The sequence below is a fragment of the Peromyscus eremicus genome, chromosome 8a (genome assembly GCF_949786415.1).
Source record: "Peromyscus eremicus chromosome 8a, PerEre_H2_v1, whole genome shotgun sequence".
NCBI lineage: Eukaryota > Metazoa > Chordata > Mammalia > Rodentia > Cricetidae > Peromyscus > Peromyscus eremicus.
In genome coordinates this window covers 97,898,084-97,921,104 of record NC_081423.1, presented here as the reverse complement: position 1 = coordinate 97,921,104, position 23,021 = coordinate 97,898,084, and the positions used below count along the sequence as shown (strand labels likewise).

The 23,021-nt window shown below is 52.2% G+C and overlaps 2 protein-coding genes across 6 annotated transcripts in view; one reads left to right on the top strand and one right to left on the bottom strand.

The window, feature by feature from the left end:
• The first annotated feature begins 10,030 nt into the window (after positions 1-10,030).
• Positions 10,031-14,375, top strand: Galk1 (galactokinase 1). Of its 3 annotated transcripts, none has more exons than XM_059272134.1 (8): positions 10,031-10,250; positions 11,466-11,655; positions 12,002-12,121; positions 12,365-12,440; positions 12,567-12,748; positions 13,723-13,873; positions 13,957-14,119; positions 14,200-14,375. In XM_059272134.1, exons 1-8 carry the CDS (start codon positions 10,086-10,088, stop codon positions 14,269-14,271), a joined length of 1,119 nt encoding a protein of 372 aa, XP_059128117.1. In that variant the 5' UTR covers positions 10,031-10,085; the 3' UTR covers positions 14,272-14,375. The 3 variants fall into 3 exon arrangements, with proteins under 3 accessions (XP_059128117.1, XP_059128116.1, XP_059128118.1); XM_059272133.1 differs by having other exon boundaries at positions 12,305-12,440; XM_059272135.1 differs by lacking the exon at positions 12,002-12,121 and having other exon boundaries at positions 12,305-12,440.
• Positions 14,376-14,508: 133 nt separating this feature from the next.
• The window catches only part of Itgb4 (integrin subunit beta 4), a 31,344-nt gene continuing 22,831 nt past the window's right edge, over positions 14,509-23,021 (bottom strand). The window contains exons 28-39 of one of the 3 annotated variants that reach the window (XM_059272132.1): positions 22,823-23,003; positions 22,568-22,705; positions 19,647-19,829; positions 19,437-19,568; positions 18,139-18,333; positions 17,431-17,667; positions 16,577-16,726; positions 15,702-15,890; positions 15,460-15,615; positions 15,215-15,379; positions 15,017-15,127; positions 14,509-14,926 (exon numbers count right to left, since the gene is read on the bottom strand). In XM_059272132.1, the coding sequence (XP_059128115.1) occupies positions 14,787-14,926; positions 15,017-15,127; positions 15,215-15,379; positions 15,460-15,615; positions 15,702-15,890; positions 16,577-16,726; positions 17,431-17,667; positions 18,139-18,333; positions 19,437-19,568; positions 19,647-19,829; positions 22,568-22,705; positions 22,823-23,003 (1,977 nt within the window). In that variant the 3' untranslated portion in view covers positions 14,509-14,786. Of the gene's footprint in view, positions 14,927-15,016; positions 15,128-15,214; positions 15,380-15,459; positions 15,616-15,701; positions 15,891-16,576; positions 16,727-17,135; positions 17,295-17,430; positions 17,668-18,138; positions 18,334-19,436; positions 19,569-19,646; positions 19,830-22,567; positions 22,706-22,822; positions 23,004-23,021 lie in introns of all 3 variants that reach the window. The other 2 variants (XM_059272131.1, XM_059272130.1) reach the window with 2 other exon arrangements.

The window sequence follows — 23,021 nt, the reverse complement described above, 5'->3', positions numbered from 1 at the left end:
TGTATATAATTCAGGTATCGCTTTTACCTCCCATTACTCATTTTTTGGTTGGTTTCTCTGTAACCCTGGCTGCCCTGGAACTAGCTCTGTAGACCAGCCTGGCCTCCAACTCAGATCTGCCTGCCTCTGATGTGCCACCACACCCAGCCCCTTTCCAACTACAAGTACCCTGCTTTCAGGTCTTGATTGAGACTCACTGATAAGCCATCTTTTCAACTAGGGAAGAATGCTAGTGAGCACTAGTAAGAGTGTTAACAAGACATGGACCTGAGTCTAGTCCACAAAGCATTCTAGTGAAGCTACAGTAGCTAAAGAAATTGCTGCCTTACTGAAGGGTAGCCCAGACTGGCCAGGAATAGAATCGTATCCGCCTCAGCCTCCAAAGCGCTGGAATTGCAAGGTGTGGGCTGCCACAACTAGAACTTTAAGTCAGTTTGGATAGTTAGAGTCAGGTAGAGTGGGTAGCTTAATGGACAGGGCATGAGAAAGGACAGTGGTGTTGCCCAGTACAATGAAAATGGTTGCTCCTGAATGAGTCGGGTGATGGGCTGGGCTGGAAAAGAAGCCAGAGACGTCCACGAGGATTGGCTTATAGCATGATGTTGGCTGTTGGGAAGCCTGGAGTTCCTGTTTGATCTGTGCCTCTTGGGCTTCACAGCCTGAGTACACACCATTGCTGGTTCTAGGCAGCTGCCTATGTAGGATATCCTTGGACTGGGCTCGAATAAAAGGGAAAGTTGGGCCGGGCGGTGGTGGCACACACCTTTGATCCCAGCACTTGAGAGGCAGAGGCAGGTGGATCTCAGTGAGTTCAAGGCCAGCCTGGGCTACAGAGTGAGTTCTAGGACAGCTAGGGCTACACAGAGAAACACTGTTTCGAAAAAAAGGAAAGTTGATGAAAAGTTTCACAAAATGCTGAGGGAAGCCTTGTGTGTGTATGCTGGGTTTGAACCCCTGGCCTTGTTTGTGTATGCTGGGTTTGAACCCCTGGCCTTGTATGTGTATGCTGGGGTTTGAACCCCTGGCCTTGTGTGTGGTAGATGAGCACTCTACCACTGAGTTAACTCCCCGGCTATGAGAGGCTTGCCTTCCGACTCAGACAGGATCATTTTCAGTAAAGAAAGGGGCAGGTTACAGTGTACAGTTTGCCCCAGACAAGTTTGTTCCTGTGCCTCTTTACTGTCTCGTATGACAAATCATAGTGAAGTGAGCCTTTGGTGCAGGGACAGATGAACAGAAACGCTGGCCTCAGAGATTTCTTCACTCAATGGTTTGTAAAGATGTTTTGTCCTTTAAATTTTGCTAGAAACGTGTTCTCAGTGTCCCAGTTAACTGAGAGATGGAAGGGAAGTCTGGAGGGAAGAGGACTGAGTGGGTAGGCTTCTGGCCTACCACTTTTTTTTCCCCCTTGGGTTTTTTTTTTTTAAATTTTATAATTAATTTAATTTTACATATCAGCCACAGATTCCCCTGTCCTTCCTCCTCCCACCCCCCAGCCTTCTGCCCCAATCTGCCCCCTATTCCCACTTCTCCAAGGCAAGGTCTCCCCCGGGGAGTAAGCCCAGCCTGGTAGATTCAGTTGAGGTAGGTCCAGTCCCCTCCTCCCTACAACAAGGCTGTGCAAAGTGTCTCAGCATAGGCCCTAGGTTCCAAAAAGCCAGCTCATGCACCAAAGACAGGTCCTGGTCCCACGGTTTGGGGGCTTCCTAAACAGTTCAAGCTAGTCAACTGTCTCACTTATCCAAAGGGCCTGGTCCCCCCTTGGGTTTTTGAGACAGGATGGCCTCAGACTCACAGAGATGCACCTGCCTCTGCCTCCCGAGTGCTGGGACTAAAGGCGTGCGCCACTGCTACTTCTGAGTGCAGATGTTGCCTTCCGAAGGTGCACAAGCTAGCCCGTCCAGCCAAGGGCTGGCTTGCTCATGACTCCCAGTATTTCTCATCCTCACCCACTCAAACTGCTTTGCAGTGGTCTGGCCTAGACGTGATGTACCAGAGGCAGGATGGGTTCGGCAAGTCAAGAGCAAGCCATGCACTTAGCCAGACGTTTGCTGCCTCTCCACTTCTTGGTTCCTTGAAAACACATTGTTGCCTGGTGGCAGGCATCCAGGCATGGGTCTGTGAGGATCTGGAATTAGGTAGAGGGGCAGAGGGAAGTACATGGCAAGACATAGCTGTTAATTAGACAAGAAACCCAGGCCTGGACCCTTCAGTTTTTGCCTTGCACACCACAGATCTAACCTACCACAGAAGAGGGCTGAACTGAGCAGTTTCAGGCCCCACTGCAGCCGGCCATGAGAATCTTAAGTATCCACTTTGGGTCCTCTATTACCCTAACCTCATGAGCCCTTGGGGTGAGAATGTGTCACCTAATAAATGAAACAGTTCACTTTTTCTTGGGCCCACATTGCTTCCTGCCTCCACTCCAGTGGTGTTTAAACCTGCACTGTGTTCCTTAGGAAGATGTCACCCCCATGCACTGCTTGACTTCTGGTCAACATTTTGGTGTAAGCAACTACCCTTATGGCTACTATCCCAAGGGCAAAGTTAGGAGAAAAAGCCAACCCAAATCTTGAAACATTCTGTGGAGAAGGTTGATGTTGCTTTGGTTTAGTTTAGTTTTGGTTTTTCGTGAGTAGCCCTGGCTGTCCTGGAACTAACTCTGAGTGCTGGAGCTAAAGGTGTACACCACCACTGCCCAGTGGCTGAGGCTGTTCTGATGGGCACTCTGGACCAAGTGGTTGATCCCTTTACTTTGTTCCTCCTTTAGTAGGTCTGGGGAATGAAGAAGCTGTTACCTAGGTGATCGCTGCTTGAACGGCTTTGATAAAGTATCAGGAGATGGTGCTGTCTCTATCCGGCAAGGTCCTGCTGACTGTCCCACTGATTCCAGAAACTCTCCAGACACCAGCACCATTCCATGCAGAACTACAACGTCATGTGATGTGCCCCAGCTTGTCCCATTCTCATCCAAGCGCCATGCCACTTACAGCAGAGGCCAGTCTTAAAAGATTTTATTTATTTCATCTAGTGTTCTACATGCATGTATGCCTGCAAGCCAGGAGAGGGCACCAGATCTCATTACAGATGGTTGTGAGCCACTGGGTGGTGGCTGGGAATTGAACTCAGGACCTCTGGAAGAGCCAGCACTCTTTTTTTTTTTTTTTTTTTTTTTTTTTTTTTTTTTTTTTTTTAAGATTTATTTATTTATTATCTATACACAGTGTTCTGCTTGCTTGCATGTACCTGAACACCAGAAGAGGGCACCAGATCCCATTATAGATGGTTGTGAGCCACCATGTGGTTGCTGGGGATTGAACTCAGTACCTCTGGAAGAGCAGCCAGTGCTCTTAACCTCTGAGCCATCTCTCCAGCCCGAGCCAGCACTCTTAATCCGAGTCATTTCTCCAGCCCTCAGTGGCCAGTTAACAGCTACAAACTTCAAAGTAGCACTTCCACCACCTGTGCTGAGAACCGTTGCTCACTTCTCTTCCCCACAGAGAAAGCTAGGATGCTCTGCAGATGCTCACTGCTGGGGAAGCAAGAGGAGATGGCTTCAGTGAAGCTGAGTGGCAGGAGGAGCCAGATCATAGATGATCAGAAAAGGGTACACTGGAGGGACACGAGCCAGGCTCTGAGATCGCTCTGGTGGCAAAGAAGCAGCCTGACTTACAGAGCTTTGCTTACTGATGCTGTTCCAAATGCAGAGTGTCCTGTGCCCATTGGGGCCTCTTGTTCTCCAGGGAGGAGAGACTAAGCTTCATCTTGGCCCTTTTGTTGGTGGACCAAAGGCTGCATCAGCCTGCAGTCCTCATGGGGTTGGGGATGGCAGAGAGAATAAGCTGGGGCTCATGACTCAAGTTCAAAGTCCCTTTCTATCTGATTTGTCTATCTCCATCTGTAAAATAAAATTTCTGTTCAATAGGCTTGCAAGGATTTAATAAACAGCCTGTGCAGAGTTTGGCATGGTAAGTCCAGAGGACAACTGTGAAAACATTAAATCAGAGAAGTCTGGTACAATGACCAATTAGAACACAAACTAGGTCTACACTGTAGGTGCCATCTTGCTGGCTACCAGCCCTTCAGTCTGTGCCAACTTGAGTCTGTATCACCGTGCTATAGAAGCTTTTGTTACATTATCACATAACAGCAAAGAAAACTTACCAGGAAGCCAGGCAGTGGTGGCACATGCCTCCCAGCACTTGGGAGGCAGAGAAAGGCAGATCTCTGTGAGTTTGAGACCAGCCTAGTCTACAGAGAGAGTTCTAGGACAGCCAGGGCTACACAGAGAAACCTGGTCTCGAAACATGTGCCCCCCCCCTAAAAAAAATTATCAGGAAATATGGGAACAAGAGACCCATAGTGAGTGAGATGGGTGGGCTCTTGACAAATATTATCAGAGACATGCATTTGGGAGATAAGGACCCAAGTCCTACGTGGGGAGGCCAGGGTGAGCCTGCAAGGAAGAGGCCAGAGCTAGACTAACCATACAGCACTTCCTGATGAAAAAAAAAAAAAAATATATATATATATATATATATATTTTTTTTTTTTTGGTTTTTTCGAGACAGGGTTTCTCTGTGTAGCTTTGAGCCTTTCCTGGAACTCACTTGGTAGCCCAGGCTGGCCTCGAACTCACAGAGATCCGCCTGGCTCTGCCTCCCAAGTGCTGGGATTAAAGGCGTGCGCCACCACCGCCCGGCGTCCTGATGAAAAAATATTGAGTCTTATCAAGAAAGACTGAAGGGGCTGGAGAGATGGCTCCATTTCCAGCAGCCACACCAGGCTGTTGACAATGACCTATAACTCCAGCTCCAGGGAATCCAACACCTTTGGCCTCTTTGGGCTCCTGCACTCACATGCACATACCCAGAAATAGTTACCCACACCTATACATGATTTAAAAATAAAAAATAAAATAAAATAAAAAGCCCAAAGAGATGAGTGTTTCACTTTGTCTTGGGAGGCAGACATGTCTTTAACAGAGAAGAGGCATCTTTGGAGTACCTGTCCCTAGCAGCTGTGCTGCTGAGAGAAGTTTCTTGGCCAGTAGGGCAGAAACAGGCCTTGAGGATGCAATGTCCACACTGAGTGCTGTCTTCCTCCAGTACTGTGACATCTGGCAAGGAAATGGGAGGGAGAGTCAAAGGTCAAAGCAGACTTCCTTCTGAACAGAGTTCCTGTAACAGGGCAATTTTAAAAAGGGAGCAGAGTCCCTCTATGTAGACCTGTTTAGCCTGGAAACTCACTATGTAGCCCAGGCTAGCCATAAACTGCCTGGAATTACTGGGATTAAAGGTTTGCCAGAGTCTTGATCTTTTGTTTTGTTTTTTTGAGACGGGGTTTCTCTGTAGCTCTGGCTGTCCTGGAATTCCCTCTGTAGACCAGGTTGGCCTTGAACTCAGAGATCTGCCTACCTCTACCTCCATCAACTCACCAGAGCCTTGTTATTTAATGCAGAACTCAGTGATCTTCCTGCCTCAGCATTCTGAGTGCTAGATTTACAAGTTTGTATCACCCATGTCCAGTGCTGGTGATTATAGTTTCAACACGAAGAAAGATGGCAGTAAAAGCATGGGTGTGGGAACAAAGAGATCATGATTCTCCTTTGTCTCTCAGAACGCTCTACTCCAATCAGCATGGTCGTTTCCTTTCTGTTGTTGTGATAAACAAAATGACAAGCAACTCCTGGAATAGATTTTGGCTTACAACTCCAGGGAGAGAGATTCCATAATGGCAGGGAAGGCATGCAACCAGAATAGGAAGCTAAGCTGTCACATCTTTACATGCAAGAGCAAAGTGAAGCTAGGTAGTGGTATTGCATGACCTTAACCACAGCACTCAGAGGCAGAGGCAAGTGGATCTCTGAGTTGGAAGCCAGGCTGATCTACACAGCTAGTTCCAGGACAGCCAATGCTACACAGAGACACCCTGTCTCCAAAACCCAAAACCAACCAAACAACATCAAAAAAATAATAAAAATAAGAACAGGTATGGTATTTAATCCTAGCACTAGGGAGACGGAAGCTGGTGGATGTGAGTTCAAGGCCAGTCTAGTCTACATAGTGAATTTCAAGTTTGCTAGGATGACACAAGTCTTTTCTCTTTTTTTTTTTTTTTTTTTGTTTGTTTGTTTGTTTTTTGGTTTTTCGAGACAGGGTTTCTCTGTGTAGCTTTGCGCCTTTCCTGGAACTCACTTGGTAGTCCAGGCTGGCCTCAAACTCACAGAGATCCGCCTGGCTCTGCCTCCCAAGTGCTGGGATTAAAGGCATGCGCCACCACCGCCCGGCACAAGTCTTTTCTTTTCTTTTCTTTTTTTTTTTTTTTAAAGATTTATTTATTTATTGTGTATACAGCATATGTGACTGCAGGCCAGAAGAGGGCACCAGATCTCATTACAGGTGGTTGTGAGGCACCATGTGGTTGCTGGGAATTGAACTCAGGACCTCTGGAAGAGCAGTTGGTGCTCTTAACCTCTGAGCCATCTCTCCAGCCCAGCCCCCCCCACACCCCCACACCCCCCCCCCCCCCCCCCGCACAAGTCTTTTCTTAAACTAGCCTCGATGTCACAAAGATCCACCTGCCTCTGCCTCCTGAGTGCTAAAATTCAAGCTGCCTGCCATCTCACCTGACTTAAAAAAAATTCAAGCCAGACGGTGGTGGTGCACAACTTTAATCCCAGCACTCAGGAGGCAGAGCCAGGTGGATCTCTGTGAGTTCGAGGCCAGCCTGGTCTACAGAGTGAGATCCAGGACAGGCACCAAAACTACACAGAGAAACCCTGTCTCAGAAAAGAAAAAAAAAAAAAAAAAAAGAAAAGAAACAAACCAAAAAAATAAATAAAATAAAAAAAGAGCAGTCAGGCAGTGGTGGTGCATGCCTTTAACCCCAGCACATGGAAGGCAGAGACAGGCAGATGCCTGTGAGTTCAAGGCCAGCCTGGTGAATACCTGGACAGCCAGGGCTACATAGAGAAAGCCTGTCTCAAAAAACCAAAAAAACAAAAAACAAAACAAAAAAAAAAGGAGAAAAGAAAAGAAAGAGTGAAAGAAAGAGCGAGGCTGGAGAGATGGCTCAGAGATTAAGAGCACTGGCTGCTCTTCCAGGGATCATGAGTTCAATTCCTGGCAACCACATGGTGGCTCACAGCCATCTGTAATGAGATCTGGTGCCCTCTTCTGGCCTGCAGGGACACATGCAAACAGAACACTGTATACATAATAAATAAATAAATAAATAAATAAATAAATAAATAAATAAATAAATAAATAAATAAAAGAGCCCGACACCTCAATGTAAGCATAGCATTTATCTCAATTACAGGTCAGATTTGAGGTTGTGCCTCCCAACCAGATGGTAGGAGCCTGAGGCTCTTTATCTTTCTGCCCAGGTGCACAAAGGAGAGTCCAATAATGCCTGTTGAATTAATGGAAGTCTGATAACAAGAGCACTTATTCTGTGCTTCCAAGTATCAGGTGCAGTGCGAACCCAAAAGAGAGAACACCAGCCCTGTTGTAGAAATGAGCAGCTGAGGTTCTGGGTGGTTGAGTCTTACCCAAGTCCAACTGAACAGATATGCAGACTTAGATTTCCGGCTGAGCTAGGCAGAGAATGTACGCCGAAAAGGGGCCGCTCTGTCACCACAGGACGGTGCCCTGTGGGCAGACATGGCTTCTGACTTCATTTCAGCCATCTCCAGTTTGTTTTGTTGTGGTTTTGGTTATGCAAAAAAATGCTATATTGAAGTGTACCCAAAAAGCTGGCTGTCAAAAGAAATTAGCAATTGTATCTTTTTGTTATTGTGTTTTGATTGTTTGTTCTTGAGACAGGGGCTTGTCCTATTCCGGTGGGCTAGTTTTTGTTTTGTTTTGTTTTGTTTTGTTTTGTTTTGTTTTTCGAGACAGGGTTTCTCTGTGTAGCTTTGCGCCTCTCCTGGCACTCACTTGGTAGCCCAGGCTGGCCTTGAACTCACAGAGATCCGCCTGGCTCTGCCAGTTTTTGTTTTATTTATATTAATTTTATTATTATCCCTTTGAAGCTTGTTTTTTTTTTTTTCTTTTTTTTTTTCTTTTTGGTTTTTCGAGACAGGGTTTCTCTGTGTAGCTTTGTGCCTTTCCTGGAACTCACTCTGTAGCCCAGGCTGGCCTCGAACTCACAGAGATCCACCTGGCTCTGCCTCCTGAGTGCTGGGATTAAAGTTGTGCGCCACCACCGCCCGGCTCTTTTTTCTTTCTTTTGGCTTTTTGAGACAGGGTTTTTTTTTTTGTGTAGTTTTGGTGCCTGTCCTAGGTCTCGCTCTGTATACCAGGCTGGCCTAGAACTCCCGCCCAGAGACAGGGTCTTAAGGAGTATTAGCTAGCCTGGAATTCACTATGTAGATCAGGATGATCTTGAACTCCAGATCATCATGCCTTCGTAGAGAGCTGCCTGTCTGAGTCCTGGGTTCTGGGGATTAAAGTACCACCACACCTGGTGAGAATTCCATATCCTCTTGCCTTGGTCTCTAAGAGCTGGGATTACAGGCATTTACTCACTGCTACTGGCAGTCCACACCCCACTTGATACAGATTCTTGCTGTGTAGCCATGTGTAGACCAGATTGGCCTTGGATTTGCACTACCCTGCCGTAGAGAGGGTATTGTAATTCCTGAGTGCTGGAATTACAAACCCGTGCCATTACATCCTCTTTTTTTTTGTTTTTTTTTTTTTTTCGAGACAGGGTTTCTCTGTGTAGCTTTGGTGCCTTTCCTGGAACTCGCTCTGTAGCCTGAACTCACAGAGATCGCCTGGCTGGGATGAAAGGCCTGCGCCCGGCACCACATCCTGCTTTCTTAATTTACATGTCTTTTAATGACACAGGCTGTTTACTTGTTAGTTTTGTAGACAGGCTCTTGCTCTGCATCCCAGACTGGTTTCAAACTGGAGAGCCTTTTGCCTGCGTCTCCCATGTACCATGCCTAGCTTGGAAAATATTTTTTGAAAAAAAAAAATGTATTTTGTGTGTTTCTTTGAATGTGTGCGCTTCCTCCTACCACTGTTCCCCTCTTCCAAGGTCACAAAGTCTTATTAGCTCTGCCTTTTCTTCTAGCTGCTCTTTTTTGAAAATATGGTCTTAGGGGTTGATCCCAGAGTCTTGAGCATGGTAAGTACAGGCTCCACCACTGACCGACATGCCAAGCGCCTAAATTGCATTTTGAATGCACTGTGCGAACTGTGGACAAACTTCTGTGCGGACTCCAAGCTGCATCCCTGTCCACAGTTCTCCACAAGGCTCCCTCTGCAATCCCAGACAGGCTGCTTTTCTTATATTTCAGTCCTTCCTTCGGTTACAAGGTTTCACATAAGGTGAGCAGGTGTAGACAGGCATCCAGGCAAGGATCTGGGCCAGAATGAAGGCTCTAGACAGATGGTCCTGTCTCTGAGACCAATGCTCTCATGGAGGAAGCACTTGGCGGGAGCGAACAAAATAACCTAATTTTGCAGTAGCCTTTGGGCCTTTGAAGAGGGCCTGGGCTTGCTGCTGGCACCCTCTTTCAGTTCTCCATCGCTGGGAGCCAGAAAAAGAGCCTGTAAAAGGTGGCTTCTCTGGTCACTTTCAGGCTTGGCTGTCCTTATACCACATCACCCTGTTAAGAGACGCCATGATCAGGGGCTGACGACTTCACATAACTGTTCGCTCTGACGACCTCAGAGGCAGACAGATCCTTTTGGGGCTCAGGCCTTCCTGTTGCCAGCTTCATTGCCCTGTCTGTGTTGTGGGGATGATGGTAATGGGGAGCGCATTAAGAGGCTCCAGGTTCAGGGATGGACAGTTCAGATCTCCATTCGTGTTAACTGCCCCTCAAGTGGGAGCCCCCAAAGTCCTGAGAGGACACCCCCGGGATACAGAATTTCGCTCTTCCTCAGGCTGTCAACTGCCTGAGCCTGCAGGCGCTGGAGAGCAGAGCTTCAACCAGGCTCTGCAGGTGGGATGGGCGGGGCCAGCGAGGGGGCGGGGCATCGCGTCGGCCAGGAATGTGAGTCCGCGCCACGTGGCTCCGCCCCCAGCATCCCGAGGGGCGGCGCGCCCAGCTGCAGACGAGCGTCATGGCTGCTTGGAGACCGCCCCAGGTTGAGGAGCTGCTGGCCGAGGCCCGGCGGGCCTTCCTGGAGGAGTTCGGAGCTGAACCGGAGCTGGCAGTGTCGGCGCCGGGCCGCGTCAACCTCATCGGGGAGCACACGGACTACAACCAGGGCCTGGTGTTGCCCATGGTGAGGGGCTGCATTGGGGAGACGTGTGTGTAGGGGCCCGGCCTGCGGTAGGGAAGGGCTCGCTTAGCGGGCGCGGGAAGGCGAGTACTCTCCGGGTGGAAGGCGGAGTGACGGGTCTAGCATACGTGACAGACCCCGGGACGTGCAGTTGTCCACGTGTGAAGACAGGAAGCCGAAGCTGGGAGGGGTGTGTGTCTGTCTTCTCACTCAAGCCCGCCCTCTGGGGGCTGTTAATCCTCGCCCTCAACTTGGAAGTATGTATCTCTTAAAAATGTGAGGACCAAGGAAGGTAGCAATATAGGAGATTATTAGGCATGGTGGGGCATGCCTAATAATCCCAGTACCTGGGAAGCTGAGGCATGAGTTCTACCTTTGCAAATGTAGCCTTCCTGGCCCAGCCCTTTGAATTTACAGAGGAAACAGTAGACCCATAGAGCACAAATGACCAGCTCAAAGTCACACAGCTGGTTCTTGATCTGTGACATGAGTGATTCCTTCCGACGTTCAGCCTGGGTCTCTGCTCCCTGTGTAGCTCCTGAGGTTTCAGCAGCGCAGAGGCGGGCCCCAGGTGGGAGGCTTCTGGCCCTGTTTTGCCTCAGATAGCTATCTGTCCCCTTTGGCCCATGGCTGAGAGCGGTGCTCCGGGCAGAGTCCAGATTTGCACTCTAGCCACACCAGCCCCCGCCCTGGAGACCCAGGAGGCCGGGCTTTAAGCCCTGAGGCCAGCTCTGTGCTGAAGATCTTTGTTGAGCCTCTGATCATTCCTTTCAAGCTAATTCTATTCCCTCCAAGGCCTGTCTGTCCCAGACAACAGAACCTTGGGCTTTGAATCTGGCTGCTGTAATCACCCTGGGGAGACCCAGGCACGTTCTGGAACCTCAAAGGACACGAATTTCCTCTCTGCAATGGGATATTCCATCCATCTGCAAGCCTTACCTCAGTGTACTCATGGTTTGTGGGCTGGGAGTGATGGCACACCTTTACTAGTGCCAGCCCTCAGGAGGCAGAGGCAGGCAGATCTGCATGGGTTCGAGGCCAGCCTGGTCTACAAGTCAGTTCCAGGACAGCCAGGACTACACAGAGAAACTCTGTCTCGAAAAACAAAACAAAAACAAAACAAAACCAAAAATGAGTTTTGTGGCTATGCTGTGACCCTGTGGCCCTGGATGGTCTAATCTGTAAAATGGTATAGATTACACACACCCTCTCCTTCAGGCTCTGGAGCTTGTGACCATCCTGGTTGGCAGCCCCCGGACAGATGGGCTTGTCTCTCTTCTTACCACCTCCAAGAATGCAGATGAGCCCCAGCGACTGCAGTTCCCACTGCCCACAGCCCAGCGGTCCTTGGAGCCTGGAATCCCACAATGGGCCAATTACGTCAAGGGAGTGATCCAACATTACCCAGGTATGAGACTCTGGCTGCTACTGGGGATGCTTCCACCACCACCAAGTCCGTTCATCCAGGGTGGAGCATTCCTTTGTACAGATAAGGAATCTGAGGCCCTGGTAGCTCTGGAACTTGCTGTAGGTTTCCTTTATATGTTTAGAGGAGCCAGAATTCAGTTGTCAGCTCGCTGGTCTCTGGAACCCTAAATCAGGAAGACACATAGGAAGATTACCCCAGCAAACTCAGCAGGTAGCAGAGGAAGGGTGGGTGGGCCCCTTGAGGTCAGCAGGTTGGTGAGACACATGACCTTCCTAGGTCCGTACTCCCTGCACCCCATCTTACCAGCACCCTTCTTTCCCTGCAGCCGCACCCCTCCCTGGCTTCAGTGCAGTGGTGGTCAGCTCAGTGCCCCTGGGGGGTGGGCTTTCCAGCTCAGCTTCTCTGGAAGTGGCCACATACACCTTCCTCCAGCAGCTCTGCCCAGGTATCACTTAGGCCCCACCTTCCTTCTCAGAGGCCTCTGTGGTCAGAGCCTCTTCCCTCACTGGGCTTAGGGAGGGAGGGTGGGGAGTCCCTTTGATTGTCGTTGGAGCCCTGCTGTTCCAAGGTGGCCACCCCCTATACCCTCCCCTGGACCCCAGCTTCCCCACCTCACCCTGTGCCGCAGACTCGGGGGCAATAGCTGCCCGGGCCCAGGTGTGTCAACGGGCTGAGCACAGCTTCGCAGGGGTGCCCTGTGGCATCATGGACCAGCTCATCGCACTGCTGGGGCAGAAAGGCCATGCGCTACTCATTGACTGCAGGTCAGGGGCTCCCCTCGTATCCCCCACCTCGTAACCAGGAGCTCCTGAGTGGAGTGTGCCCACTGTTTGGTCTGGGAAGCAGACCCTTGGCTGACATCTCCCTCATCCCAACTTCATTCACCCCAGGTCCCTGGAAACAAGCCTGGTCCCACTGTCTGACCCCAAGCTGGCTGTGCTTATCACTAACTCCAATGTCCGCCACTCCCTGGCCTCCAGCGAGTATCCGATTCGGCGGCGCCAGTGTGAAGAAGTGGCCCAGGCTCTGGGCAAGGAGAGCCTTCGAGAGGTGCGGTTGGAGGAGCTTGAGGGTGAGAGCCAGCTTGCCATGTTCTGTCCTAGAAACAGCCGGGCTCCCTGCTGGGATGTCCATATGGCCTTCTGTCCATTCCCTCATCCCCAGGTCCATTCATGTTCTGCTTGAAAAATATATCCCCCAAAATCCTGCAAACCTAGGGTTCCAACTTTAGTAGGGCTACTTGGAAAGAAATGATTGGCATTGATGGGAATAAAACCCAGGGCCTTGTATGTGCCAGGCAAGTGCTCTGCCAGTGAGCCACATCCCTATCCTGCTTGAAATCTTTTTTTTTTTTTTTTTTTAAAGATTTATTTATTTATTATGTATACAGAAGAGGGCTCCAGATCTCATTACAGATGGTTGTGAGCCACCATGTGGGTGCTGGGAATTGAACTCAGGACCTCTGGAAGAGCAGTCAGTGCTCTTAACCTCTAAGCCATCTCTCCAGCCCCTCCTGCTTGAAATCTTAAGCCTGCCCCTTTCAGGCCAGGCATGGTGGAGCACACCTTTACTCCCAGCATTTGGGAGGCAGAGGCCAACAGATTTCTGAGTTCCAGGCCAGCCTGGTCTACATAGTGAGTTCAGGACAGCCAGGGCTACGTAGAGAAAAATCTCAAGGCCTGCACTTTGTCCCATTCATCTTGAAAGCCCTAAAAGTTAATGGGCCCAGAGTATTAAGCTCTCTCTATGCTGGCTCCCTGTGGGTAGTCCAACATGTCATTTCCTGCAGTCTTCTGTGGATCTCAAGTGATGGATCGATGCAGTTGTCCCATTTTACAGTGAGAAAGAGAGCTCTGAGATGAGGGGGGCCCTTGAGAACCAGGCCTGGGATGAAGCCCATTCTCTCAGTCCCTGCCTTTACTGAGGAGGGTTCAGTAAGCAGCTGTTCACTAAATGGTTGGCCACTGCCCACCAGGTTTCTCTCCCACACCCTGAGGTAACAACGGGTACTATGAGGAGGGGCTGCTGAACTCTGTTCCTCCTCAGCGGGCAGGGAGCTGATGAGCAAGGAGGGCTTCCGGCGGGCCCGACACGTAGTAGGTGAGATCCGGCGAACAGCCCAGGGAGCCGCTGCTCTGAGCCGTGGAGACTACAGGGCCTTTGGACGTCTCATGGTGGAAAGTCACTACTCACTCAGGTGAGGCCTGGTGGATGCCCTGTGCTTTTGGGACATAGGCGGGTCCCAGGTCTGTATCCCTCTCGTTCCTGTATCCTTTGCAGGGATGATTATGAAGTGAGTTGCCCTGAGCTGGACCAATTGGTTGAGGCTGCCCTCTCTGTGCCTGGGGTCTATGGGAGTCGTATGACAGGTGGTGGCTTTGGTGGCTGCACAGTGACACTGCTGGAGGCCTCTGCTGCCTCCCTAGCCATGCATCACATACAGGTGGGTGACTGCCAGAGCCTGGGAGGGCAGGAGAGGCAGGGACCCAGGTCACCCGTTCCTCAGCCCCACTTTTCCCCTAGGAGCAGTACAGTGGCACAGCCTCCTTCTACCTCTCCCAAGCTGCCGATGGAGCCCAGGTGCTGAGCTTGTGAGGTGTTCCGGAGACTGATGGACACACAGGCGTAGGGGTATACTGCAGCTCTGCCTCTGGCACCCTCATTCTACGTCTGGGTGCTTAATAAACTTGTGCCTCTTATGGTGGTAGCCTCTGGAGCCACCTGCCTCTGGAGGTGGGGACATGCTCTGGGGTCAAAGGATGGGCCTTGTGAGAATCATCGTTCTTCTGCAGGTTGACACCTCTCTGGCCTATGAAGAATGGACAGGCCAGCTAAGCAGTAGCAACATTTTTTATTAAGTGCAAAACAAAGGCTGGGTCCTTGTGCTACCTCCAGTTCTTTGGTTACAAGTGGGTTTGAACCCAGGGCAGGATGCATTCAGGCCTTGTGGTACTTCTGCCTGCTTCATGCTTCCCAGAGGGCACCTACCCCTGCTCTCTGGCTAGAGGTGCTGGCCCTGTGGTCAGCATGCAGCATGCAGGTGGATGGAGCAGCGAAGGAAGAAGGAGCTAGGGAGAGAAGGCAAGGAGGGGCCCAGGTTCCTGGGGGCTTCAGGTCTGGAAGAACTGTTGGTCCACTTGAGTGTTGAGAGAGCCACTGGCCATCAGTGTCCGACTCACAAATTCTTGGGTCACATGCCGGGTGAGGGAACCCCCTGCTTCGAGGCGCTGGGACCCCAGGGTTAGTCCATCTGCAGGGGAGAAATGGGCTGTGTGTAGGTCCCTGCCCCTCCCTGGCTCTGTGTTCCCAGGAGTCAGGGTCCCTGCCCTTGGTGACTCACCCATGAGGAAGGGCTCCGTGGTCGTGCTGTGAGTGGTGGTAATGCTGCTGTACTCTCCTTGCAGTGGGTTCTGGAAAAGCCCAGAGTGGCTGCCCAGCTGCGGGAAAGGGCCTAGAACAGACAGATCAGTCAGTCGGGTTGGTACTATGTAAGGCTAGGCCCGAGAGGGACTAGGGTGAGGATGGGGAGACACCCCACCTCCATCCTGGGACTCGATGGTGATGATGCCCTCACGCTCCGGCCCGAAGCCCTCAGTGGTCCTGGCCTGCACCTTGAACTTGTAAGGGACATTCTCACTGAGGCCAGGTACTGTCAGCCGACTCTCAAGGTTGTCTCCATCCACCCGGAATGTGGTGGCTTGTCCTACACAGGGAAGACGCCTTCAGCTCCTGTGGTGCTTTTCCATCCCTCCACAACCACCCTACTTCCGGGACAGGTGGCACCTCCTCCTTGGGCCATCTCACAGGTCACCAGGTAGCCAAGGATGTCCCCGTTGGGCCTCCGAGGCCGCTCCCAGCTCAGCTGCAGGGAGTCTGGACTTAGGGCGGTGAACACCAGTGGGCCCGGGGCACTGGGGGTGCTCAGAGTGAAGGCAGAGCCTGGAGGAGGCAGGAGAGGGAGAATGTCAGTGGGGGGGTGGGGGGTGGGGGGTGACCTAGACGGCAGCAGGGGGCAGACAGCTCACCTGGCAGGGGGCAGAGAGGGCTTTGCGGGTGCACCTGTGACTCAATGGTGATGACACCCTCTCGCTCGCGGCCCCAGCCCTCCTGGCTCTGGGCCCGCACTCGGAACACATACGAGTGGTTGGGCAGGAGGTCTTCTACCACCACTGAGGTTTGGCCAGGGTTAGGGATGTTGAGCCGATGCAGCTCGCCTAGGAGGTGGAGTGAGAGTGGGCCACGTTTACTCCTGCCCCTTGCCTGATCCCTCCCTTCCCTTAGGCTGCCGTCCACACCTGACCCTTTAACCAGGTCTGCCGGGGGACTGGGTCCAGTGTACTGTGCTGGGTTGTTGACTAAATGAGTGACCCTTTAACCAGGTCTGCCGGGGGACTGGGTCCAGTGTACTGTGCTGGGTTGTTGACTAAATGAGTGACAGCTAGGGATGCTGTAGCTCAGTGGTAGAACCTTTACTTAACATGTAAGAAGTTTTGGTTTTGAGCCCCTGCACTCAAAGAGGAAAAACCAAACATCTAAGCTAAGTGGAACCTTAGCTAAGCTGTCCCACTCGTGTTCTGGTCAAACTCTGGACTCTGGTGAAGGGCCTCGTGTTAGCTGGAGTGTGTATGCCAAGGGGTGTTCCATTCCCCAGTTCTCTCAAAGGCCGTTCAAGTGAGCAGAGGCCCTGGGTCTACAAAAGCTCATTAAGCAAAACCTAGTTTAGGAGATGAATAGTGCAGGCCCAGAGAGATGGGTGAAGCCTCAGAAGAAGGTGGTAGGGAGTGAAGGGGAGTGGAGGGCAAGGAGAGTGGCTGGGTGGGGTTAGGGTTAGGGTTAGGTGCTCAGTAGACTCGGGTGGGACATGCCTGGGAGCATTAGGGCTAGTCGTCACGTGCCTTACCGCCATTGAGGAGTTGGTACTCCACACTGTAGCCCAGCAGTACTCGGTCACACTGTGGCTCCTGCCAGCTCACTTTCAAAGATGTGGGCCCCAGGGCGGAGAACACCAGCCGAGTGGGTGTGTCAGGCACACCCACAGCCCCACGGGAGTCTGGATATTGAAGGCCACAGTCAGTCCAAGACAGGGCTTGGGGTCTGAGATGGGTCACAGTCCAACCCTGGCTCACTTGGCCTGCCTCTCCAGCCAGGTAGGCTCACACTGCTCTGTCCTGGCCGCCCAACACTTCCCATACAGGCTTGGGGCCCCCTTGGGTCTGACTCCCCAGCCCACTGTACAGCTGGCCCTGCTCCTTGCCCAGGTCTTGCTCTGCACCCCAGGAGAGCAGATGCTGTGTTAGGCTTCGGCGCTGATGAGGGCAGGGCAGTGGTTAGCTCCTGTGGGTGGACAGGGGTTATGAACGCAATGAAGCTAAGGCAGTGCGTGGCCTGGGCTGTGATGGTGGCTGGGTGGCAGGTGGAGCATGACAGCCACAGACACATGGTGACCACCCCTGTACTACCTGTACCCCAGGAGGGTGCTGCCGACTGCCCAGCCAGGATTATAGAGTCTGGTGAACCCCTGGATGCGGGGATACCCTTCATCTGAGCCCGGCTCCAGGACCCAAGGGTCCAAGACAGCGGAAGCCTGCTCCTCCTATCTTCCCAGATAGGAGGGAGGCCTAGGGCAGGACAAAACAGAAGTGAGAAGTGTGTGTGTGTGTAAAAGGCAGTGAGCAGTATGGGCAGCAGGCCGACAGACAGCTGTCCAGGAGTCGGAATGTCGGAAGGTCAGTGGGTGAAGCAGGGGTCACTCACCCTGGGAGGAAAGCGAAGTGAGGGTAGAATAGTCCCGCGGAAGTGTGCCTGAGCGAGAGTGCTCTGTGCGGGTCAGAGAGTGGTAGTCGCGAGTGAGGGTGGAGGATGTACTCAGCACTCGGTGGGACAGGTGCGGGCTCAGATGTGTGCCGTAGGCAGCATTGGCCGCGGTCATCCTGTGTAGGGAGCTTGCACTGCCTGGATAGGCAAAGTCCATCCGGCCGTTCACCAGGTGCTCTGCATGGGGAGAGAGGTCAGTCAGCGAGGCCCACAGCCAGTGACAGGCCACGTGGGGCAGGCTGTGGCCCTGGGGATGTCGAGGGCAGCCTTAAGGATTAGAGCCAGTTTCTCAAACTACCAGGACCCTGGGTTCCCAGAGGCAAACAAACTATACAAGTCTTCCAAGCCTGTCTCGCGCCATACTGTCCTCCACCCGAGCACAGTTAGCCTCAGCCAGGAGCTTATTCCCCTGCAATGACTCTGGCCCAAGGCTTGCCTTCCAGTTCCTGGAGGTCCCTGCATTATCCTCCCCTGGGGAGAGCCCAAGCGCTTCCCCGTGGCGCCCTTGGGTTCCCGAGGCTTGTCTGCACGCAGTTGTGCAGATCCGGACAGGCAGGGCACTCTAGTGGGCGGCTTGACCGAAACCGGGGACCCGAAGCAACTCAAGTGAGCCCAGGTCCCGAGCAGGCGCGCCGGAGAGGCGGTCACCTCCCGGGGGCCGGGGCGTAGCCCCGCGGATCCAGCCGCTGCCCTCCCCGTCCGCGCCCCCCGCAACGCTGCTGTCTTCGTCGGAGCGCCCGCTGCTGGCGGACAGACGCGGGATGAGCTCCGGGGGCAGCCGCCACGTGACGCGCCGCAGGTCCAGCTCCTCCCCGAGCAGGGGCTCGAACTTCCAGCCGCAGCCTTGGGAACAACGAAGGGCGGCGTTGGCACCGCCGGGACGCGGGGCGGCGCCGGGGAGGGTCAGGAGGAGGAGGCCTGCGGCACTTAGGCGGAGTCCAGGGTTGTGGGTGTCTCTTTGGGCGACAAAAAATAACCCCTCTCCCTGCTCCAGCCTTTCCAGATAAACGGTGCAGTTTTGGCCTCTGCTAGGGCAAAAACCCGTGTTGAGAAATCCCTGTGCTGCCTCCCCGAGTGACGTTTCCCTGGTTACTTAACCGCTCCGCTCTGAACAAAGGGAAGTAATCTCACCCCTGTCTGTCTGCCAGGAACAGCGGTAGGGGCTCTGGGGTGCTAGTAGTATTTAAGCAAGGGTTCCTGAGTTTTAGAACAGCTGTTTAGAACCTAGCACGGGGAAAATAGCTGCAGATTTGAAGGCAGCCCTGTCTACATGTAGCAATTTCAAGGTCAGCCAGGTTGTTAATCTAGCAAGACCCTGTCTCAAATCCTTCCCAACCCCAGGGGGGAAAAAGGAAGCAATTTGGCATGCCCAGCTCCGCCCAGCGGTGGTAGTGTGTGCCTACCCTGGCCTTAGGCTCACAAAGGGACTTCTTCCTAGTAGCATCCTGTGACTGGTATCTCATTTCACAGATTAGAAAGCCAATTAGTTCTGAGACCAGTAAGTGATTCATCTAAGGTTCTACCTCAGAGCCAGAGCGAAGCCCCAGCAGGAGTCCCAGCTAAGGGCTCTCTCTCATGCATGTCTGCCTCTGACAGGCGGTTTGAGTATCCTGACTCCCTAGAGCAGCAGGTAAACCTTCAGGTTGTAAAGCTGTTGTCCTGTGTGCATGAACCTGTATATACAGGCATCAACCGGGGCACATCTGTCCCTGAAGTAGATGTCCACATTCTCTCACACACAGGCACACACAGGTGGACATGTAGCCCACAGCACCTCTGTCCCTTTGTGCACTCAATGTAACACCACAGGCTCTGGATATCTGTCTAAGGCTGAGAGGAGACTTCTTGGTCTCCATGTCTAGAAGTTACCGGCTTCTTGGATCACTCTGGATACCAGGGACAGCCCCACCGAGGACCCCCACTTTCCTTCGGTGGATCCAACTCACCAGTGTCATCAGAAACACTGGGCCTCTGGCTGCTGGCTGGGGAGCGCAGAACATCGTCACTATACATGAGGAAGCTTTCGTAGTCTTCTCCACCCTGGGCGTCCACAATGGGGATGTCTGGGATGATGGGAACTGCAGGGCAGAAGGAAGTAAGCCAGGGCCCCAGCCACGGCCTCTTTTCCCCCAAGCCCACCCTTGCCTGTCACTCACTGGACATGGGCCGCTTGGGCTGCGTGGCCAGGTTGATGATAGCCTCTCTCTCGGGTCCCCATCCTGCCCCATTTCGTGCCTTCACTGTGTATCGATATGGCTGGGATTCTCGCAGATTCTCAATGAGCAGCATCCGGTTCTTGGGGTTGTCCACCAGCACCTTCTTCATGGGTCCAATGGGTCCTGGAAGGCAATGACAGTACTTCAGAAGGACCACCTAGGTTCAGCCTGGTTGCAAGTCCATCACTGCCCCTGGAGATGCCAGGGAGCATGCAGCTGCTGAACTCTTGCCACCTGCTGAGTCCTTAAAACCTGTGTGAATGGTGTAAGGAAAAAGGGTCACCAGCTTTTTCAGAAGGACTCCTTGCTGAGTGGCAGAGCCAGCACTAGATGCAAGGTGGCCATGCCCCCGCCTCTACTGGTTGCTAAATGCACATGCATGCAAGGCACCACCGCCCAAGGCTGGCAAGAGTGTTCTCAGGATCGCATCTTCCACCCTGTGCTCATGGCTGAGGGTCCAGCTTCCAACGCCATGCTGAGAAGGCTCAAGACTGGCAGGGTCACATCTGTCATTGCAGAAGCCAGGCAACCGTCCGTTCATGCTTTGCGAGAGCAGAAGGCCAGAGTCCCAGATATCCTCAGTGAGCTCTAACTGAGTTCCAGGCACAGGCCACTATGGCAGGATGGGGCCATATGCTGGGTTGGAGGATTCAGAAACTGGAGAAAGCACACAAAGAAGGTAATACCCCAGTTTCTCAAGGTAGTTTGGAAAGTGATAATTGCAAGGTCTGGTGTGCACCCTCAGCAGACAATTGCTCAAGAAGTGGTAGGTACAGGGACTGGTAAAGTGGTGCAGTGGACTAGTGCACTCGTAACACAAGCCTGATGACATTAGTGTGATCCCTGTGGATCAAATCCACATGGGAGAAGGAGAGAACTGACTCCTGCAAGTTGTCCCCTGACCTCTACATGTACAGCATGCACATGCCTGGACTCTTACACACATTTTACACACACACACACACACACACACACACACACACACACACACACACACAAAAGCAAGCAGACAGTGTACTACAGAGGCAGAGGCAAAAGGATTTCTGTGAGTTAGAGGCCAGCCTGGCCTACCTATTGAGTTCCAGACCAGTCACAGCCAGGGTTACCTATTTAGTGAGACCCTATCTTAAAAAAAAAAAAAAAAAAAAAAAAAGCAGCAGGTAGCGGCATGGAGGTGTGTCTGTAATACAAGCACCAAGGAGGCTGAGGCAGATTGCCTTGAGCCTGAGGGCAACAAAGGTTACAGAAGACACAGACAACACACATGCACAGCGGTGGCTGATGGGGGTCGATCGGCTTGAAAGGAAGGTATCCCGGAACCTTGATAGAGGCAGCTGTCACATCTGTGACACTTCATGGATGAAGGGGGAAGTACATCCCAAAGCACAGACAACCTTGAGTTGGGGGAGGAGGTAGCCCAGCACATCCTTAACATAGCTAAGGCTTCAGCAGGCTGGACCTCTGGGGAAACCATCAGAGATGAACTTTCACTGGGCTGTAAGGTGAGAGACCAGAGGACCCCTCCAGCCCCGCAGCCAGGGCCTGAGAGTGAACTACATGCCGAAAGACCAGGTCAAGGGTATGCAGAACTACCCAGAAGGTTGGTGCCTGGCTGGTCTGTTGGGTCAGGAGTGACAAGGCAGCCCACGCTTCCTCAGAAGACTCATGCCAAGAAAGTCCCACTGTCCTCTGGTGGTATGGAGGTAGTCAGTCCTCCCTAATGGACCAGCCAGCAGAGGTGAGCACTTTTGAGTCTCTTCCTCAGGAAGAGGGGGAGTGCTCTCATGGTGGCAGAGACTGTCCAGCATTGCCACCTTTCCAGAACTGGCTGTCAGATAATGTAGTATACTGAACGAAATTTGGGGTGGTGATAAGGGAAATACTGGGGATTGAACTTAGGTCCTTATGTATGTGAGGTGAGCATTCTACTGCTGAGCTACAGTCCCGTCAGTCCTGGAATGAGCTATTCTAAAAGCAGAACTGTATTTGAAACTCAGGGGATCCTGGGTTTTTGTGTTGCTTTGTTTTTCTTCATGGTTTCTTTGTTCATCATGTGGGGCTTTTGCTGTTTAGGTGGTTTGGGTTTTTTGTTTTTGTTTTTTCAAGACATGGTTTCTCTGTGTAGCTTTGGAGCCTGTCCTGGAACTTGCTCTGTAGACCAGGCTGGCCTTGAACTCACAGAGATCTGCCTGCCTCTGCCTCCCGAGTGCTGGGATTAAAGGCGTGCGCCACCACTGCAAGCCACTGTTTAGTTTTTGAGACAGTGTCTTATGTGTGCCAGGGTGGCCTCAAAGTTGCTATGTAGCCAATGATGGCTCTTAACTTCTGATCCCTCTGCCTCCAACCTCCTAAGTGCTGGGGCCATAGGCGTGCACTACCACATCCAGTCTGTTGGGCTGGGGATCGAAACCAGGGCCTCTCACATGCTAGGCAAACATTCTACCAACTGAGCCACATTCTCAGATCTGTTTTCATTTTTTTTTTTTTTTTCTGAGAAGGGGTCTTGCTACCTTACCCAGGCCGCTCTCAAACTCTTGGGCTCAAGTGGTAATCCTGTCTCACATCCAGCTAAGTTTGGCAACTATTCTGGCCCTAAGAAAAAATGTGCAAAAATGAGTGACCTTGGTTCCCTGTCAAGGAAGGAAACCCTTGGGCCAGTGAGTTTAGTGAATAAGCATAATCTCAGTACCCTTGGAATGCAAACCAGCACAAACCTGACCAAAACAAAAAACGTACAATGCCTCAGGCTTGCTGCTTGACTGGGACAAAGGGGCCTAGAGTGCCCAGAGACAGGAACTATCCAGACCCCACTCCTCCCTCAGCTCTGTGCCCCTTCTTCTCCAGGGCAGTCTGGTTCTTACGGTTGTCCTCGTTGACCAGTCCATAGCAGACCTCGTAGGCTGTGATCTCGCCATTGGTCTCAGCTGGCTCAGCCCAGCTCAACTGGGTCACCGTAGAAGAGACAACATTGAAAGCCAGTCGCCCTGGCTCACTGGGCACTGGGAGGGAGCAAGAAGAGCCTTGTTAGTGGGTCAGTGGCAGGGCTGAGCTCTGGGACGAGGAGAGAGGGAGGGAGGGCTGGGAACATCGACAGCAGGGTAGCTGGGTAGACTCACCTTCCTGATGGGTGCGGCAGGACACGAGTGAGCTATAGGGCCCCTCACCCTGTGCCCCGTAGGCACACACCTTCATTTCGTAGTCGCAATAGGGATACAGGTTGGTGAGCTCCACCGAGGGCACCTTGCTGTCCAGCAGGTGGGCTTCAGACTCGGAGTCGCCCTGGATCCAGTACTTCACCTGTGGGCGGGTGTTCAG